Source organism: Protomyctophum parallelum, assembly GCF_964188405.1.
Source record: "Protomyctophum parallelum genome assembly, chromosome: 1".
In the NCBI taxonomy this organism is placed as follows: Eukaryota; Metazoa; Chordata; class Actinopteri; order Myctophiformes; family Myctophidae; genus Protomyctophum; species Protomyctophum parallelum.
Window position 1 is genome coordinate 2,340,350 of NC_139697.1, and position 5,000 is coordinate 2,345,349.

The following is a 5,000-nucleotide window of genomic DNA, read 5'->3' on the forward strand; positions in this document are numbered from 1 at the left end:
AATTGTAAATTGTAAAATTGTGTGTGTGCGTGTGTGTGTGTGTGTGTGTGTGTGTGTGTGTGTGTGTGTGTGTGTGTGTGTGTGTGTGTGTGTGTGTGTGTGTGTGTGTGTGTGTGTGTGTGTGTGTGTGTGTGTGTGTGTGTGTGTGTGTGTGTGTGTGTGTGTGTGTGTGTGTGTGTGTGCGTGCGGTACAGATGCAGACCATAAAGTGTGTGGTGGTGGGGGACGGCGCAGTGGGAAAGACCTGCCTTCTCATCTCCTACACCACCAACAAGTTCCCCTCGGAGTACGTTCCCACGGTGAGTCCACGTTCCACCACTCGGTTCACATGGGTGTGATTTTTTTTTCTTCGGGGGTGTCAGTTCGTTAGCTGTTAGCGCGGCGCAAAGAATGACTCGTCTCTCCTAATCCAGGGCGTGTAAGCTATAGCAATGTCTGTCTTTCTGGCCACCACAGAGCTCCTGTTTTGAAGGACTTTAAGGCACTGATTGTGTTTTAACCCATTCTGAACGGGAACCCATTTTGGCGTCGGCATCATGCTATGCTTTAGCTATTGAAAAATAGCAGATCTACAAGCTCGTAGCGCGCCACCGAGTGGCGCGCTACGAGCTTGTAGGTCTGCTATTTTTTTTTTAAATCGAAGAACGACTGACATTTTTAGAATCTGATCTCAGGTCAGAATGGGTTAATGAATCAGACCAGTGTGTGTCCAGTGGAAACCTCGTATGAATCTGATCTCAGATCAGAATGGGTTAATGACAGACTTGGCAACCTGACTGTAGAAAGTAGCAGTACAGTAAAGAACCTGGGGGTTATTATTGATTCTGAATTGAATTTTAATTCACACTTTAATCATGTTACCAAGATTGCCTTTTTTCACCTTAGAAATATTGCACGAATCAGAGCCTATGTGTCCTTGGACGATGCAAAAACGCTAATCCACGCCTTTGTTTTTTCTCGGCTTGATTACGGCAATGCACTTTTTTCAGGACTGCCTAAGAAAACAACTGACAGATTACAACTTGTCCAAAATGCAGCAGCCAGAGTTTTAACTAGAACTAAGATGAGAGAACATATTACTCCAGTTTTGGCTTCACTGCACTGGCTTCCGGTTGTTTTTAGGATTGATTTTAAAATTATTTTACTTGTCTATAAAGCTCTCAATGGTCTCATGACTGCCTGCCTAAATATGTCCCAAACCGCCCCCTAAGGTCTTCCACTGCCGGCCTGCTCGCTTTGCCTAAACAAATGGCAACTAAAAAATACGGGGAAGCAGCTTTTTGCTTCTACGGGCCGTCGGCATGGAACAAGCTCCCTCTGTACCTTCGTCAGGCAGCCTCTGTAGACATTTTTAAAGCTCAGCTCAAGACCCACTTCTACAACATTGCTTTTAATTGATCATTTATTTTTTTATTTTTTTAGTTATTCATGTCCTCACTGTATTGCATTACTGCTTGTTTTTTTTAATGTCGTTGCCTTGCTTTTCTTTTATTCTCCATTGTTCTGTAAAGCACTTTGAGCTGCATTTCATGTCATGAAAGGTGCTATACAAATAAAGTTTTATTATTATTATTATTAGATAGATAGTAATCACTGTTGATTGCTTTTTCTGTGGTTTACTATCACTGACTGTGGCGCGGGAACCCCCACAGTCAGTGGTTGAAAAATAGCAGATCTACAAGCTCATAGCGCGCCACTGAGTGGCGCGCTATGAGCTTGTAGGTCTGCTATTTTAGAAAAATCGAAGAACGACTGACACAGAAACGTAGCTTTTTTCGGAAAACTGTCAGGATGCAGAAGAACATTTTTAGAATCTGACCTCGGGTCAATTAAGCAATAAGCCACGAGAGGTCTCAGGTTATCACGGTATTTTACAATGGCCCATAGCCAATGCTTCTATGATTCTCTGCCCTGCATTAAGGCTCTGCTACTTTCGCTTTTAACTCTCGCATGGAACTCAGACCAGCCTCTCCTCTTTAGCGTAAATAAAAAGAACGTTTTTGCTACTCACCAAAACAAAGGTGGGTTGTGTCATTAGAAAGCCTACTTTCCTTAGTGGACGCACTCTGAGCCCCCCCCCCCCCACCACCACAAGTATAAACGGTACTTTTTGGCCAGAATACAATTTACAATTTTACAATTTAGGCATTTAGCAGACGCTCTTAATCCAGAGCGACTTACATTTAAGCAAGAACAAAAAGCATGGGAATACATCACATGAAAGCATTTATCATGAAACATGCGTAAGCTAAGAAAGTAACAGTGTAATATCTATATAATGAAACTATACATACACTATACATATAAACTATACATATTTACTACTATGCTATACATAAATGATGTACTATGGCGTGCTATGACTATATACAATACAATTATAGTGCTGTCTACATAACATGCTATAAGTCTGTATCAATGCTATCTAAATCTACAGAAATGCTATCTAAGGGGGGTAGGGTAAGTGCTATGGGCCATGATGGAGTCTGAAAAGGTGGGTTTTCAGACTACGGCGGAAGATTGGGAGTGATGCTGCAGTTCTGACTGCAATGGGAAGTGCATTCCACAGTTTTGGAGCCAGAAGGGAGAAGAGTTTGGGACGTGTGGAGCGTTGTTGTCCCGGCGTTTTTAGTGAGGGTACTTCCAGCTTCCCTGAATAGAAAGAATAGAAAGGGATTTATTTTCACTGGAGGAAAGATATTCTCTATGAGGCAGTTCTCTGGGCGATATCGGTAGTGGGCCCTAGATGGCGCATTGGAGTAACTAAAAGTGACTCCATTCTTTGGCTACTATAGGCTACCAGTCAGAGGAGCGTCTGAGTGCTGCGTCAGGGTGCGTCAGGTGATTTAGAACAATGCTGGGGTTGTTGGTTGTCGGTGATTCGGTGCTGCGTGCGTGCATGTGCGTGGGTGTGTGCGTGCGGGTGTGTGCGTGGGTGTGTGCGGGTGGGTGCGTGCGGGTGCGTGCGTGCGTGTGTGCGTTGCGGGGCCGTGTATTGGACTGATGCATGCTGGGGTTTTTCCATGCCTCTCCTCTCGTCTCTCTGCTCGTGTCCCGACACATCGCTGTGTGTTTGTCTTAACTTGAACTGCATAGTAGAAACTAGTACAGTGTATGACGTGCACGTGCGTGCGTGTGTGTGTGTGTGTGTGTGTGTGTGCGCGTGTCTGTGTATTTGTGTATATAATATGTGTGCTTGTGTGTGTGTGTGTGTGTGTGTGTGTGTGTGTGTGTGTGTGTGTGTGTGTGTGTGTGTGTGTGTGTGTGTGTGTGTAAAGCCGACTTTAGGACGGTACCCTCATTTCTAAAAGTCTGTCTGTCTGTCTGTCTGTCTATTCAGTCCAAGTCATTGTGGTCTGTCTGTCTGTCTGTCTGTCTGTCTGTCCCGAATTTCTTCAGGGTAGAAATTAACCCATTTAGCACTGAGGGAAAAAAAGGCTTCTTAATCCTAAAGGTTTTCTGAAAACCCTGTGTTTCATTGTCACTGACACAGTGTGTCAGTGGTGCTCAACCTTAAAGGAGAATTCCATGCTAGAAGGCTTTCTTACCTTTCTTTGTAGTCGTTACGTCCCCACCAAAGAGGTCCAGGTGTTATTTTGTGCAAAAGCTCCTTATTGGCTGTGTCCCCTACCATAAGCCCTCAATGAATTGCATTGAATGGAATGGGAATTGAATGGGGCTATGGGGTGTTGTGCTAATTCGCTTATTTCCATCGCTCAAAATTATAATTTCTTTGTATATATCCTCTCTTCATAATGTAAATAATATCCCAAGCGGCACACTTTACTAGTTCTTTCGATGGAAATAAGTGAATTAGCATAACACCCCATAGCCCCATTCAATTCCCATTCCATTCAATGCAATTCATTAAGGGCTTATGGTAGGGGAAATAGCCAATAAGGAGCTTTTGCACAAAATAACACCTGGACCTCTTTGGTGGGGACGTAACAACTACAAAGAAAGGTAAGAAAGCCTTCTAGCATGGAATTCTCCTTTAAACCCTATGTTTCAATGGCTACGTTTACATGGACAGTTAAATCCCCTTTTCATTCAAAATAAAAGTTAAATCCTATTAATTAAAAGTTGTCATGTAAACACCTACAAAAACTTTAATCAGAATGAAAATGGCCAATCTGATTTAAACTTAGTTGAAGTTCATTCTGGTCTTTCTGTGCATGCTTGTTTCCATGTAATTGTGGGCGTTCCTGTCCTGTGGTGTCAGTCTATCCAATCAGAAGCCTTCCCAGCCCCAAACCTGATGTGGAATGAAATAATGGGATTTAAAAGTATCGTCAACACTCATTCGGAATGACCATTTCCCATGTAAACACGCAGCAAAAAACTTACTTCTGAACTAAAAAGTTTTCATTCTGAATGAAAAAGCCCTCATGTAAACCCCCCCCCCCCCCCCCCCCCCCCAGAATTAACTGTATTTGGCCGCAGACCCACAACTGATATGTTGTTCCAGGCAGCCCCCCCCCCCCCTCCCCAGAAGCAAAATATTTGAGTTCAAAACATTCGCTCTGAAATAATATATATATTCAAAGATTCGCACCACAATTTTTATTTTATTTTTTTAATAGCAGCTCTACAAGCTCAATAGTTAAAAGTATAACCATGCTTAAAACCCAATTTGGGGCGGGAACCCCTTTTGGTGTTAGCATTATGTTGTGCTTTAGCTATTAAAAAATAGCAGATCTTGGCGCGCTACGAGCTTGTAGGTCTGCTATTTCTTTTTTAAATCGAAGAGCGACTGACGTAGAAACATAGCTTTTTGAGAAAACTGTCAGGATGTAGAAGACATGTTTTAGAATCTGATCTCAGGTCAGAACGGGTTTAAAACACCCCAAGAGGAGGTTCCCGTCCTGAATGCACATGATGTGATGGTCACATGATGTGATGGTCACATGATGTGATGGTCGGGCTAAAGTTTCATAATCTCGACTCTTGTGTTGGCAGGTATTCGACAACTATGCAGTGACTGTGATGATTGGAGGAGA

At 43.1% G+C, this 5,000-nt stretch overlaps 1 protein-coding gene across 1 annotated transcript in view; it reads left to right on the plus strand.

The window, feature by feature from the left end:
• LOC310873479 (cell division control protein 42 homolog) overlaps nucleotides 1–5,000 on the plus strand; it is a gene marked incomplete at its 3' end in the record, with an annotated part of 26,593 nt that overhangs the window by 6,239 nt on the left and 15,354 nt on the right. The window contains exons 2-3 of the mRNA XM_083785878.1: nucleotides 195–299; nucleotides 4,960–5,000. The exon at nucleotides 4,960–5,000 is cut by the window's right edge and continues 32 nt beyond it. Coding sequence (XP_083642004.1) covers nucleotides 195–299; nucleotides 4,960–5,000 — 146 coding nt within the window. The remainder of the gene's footprint in view (nucleotides 1–194; nucleotides 300–4,959) is intronic.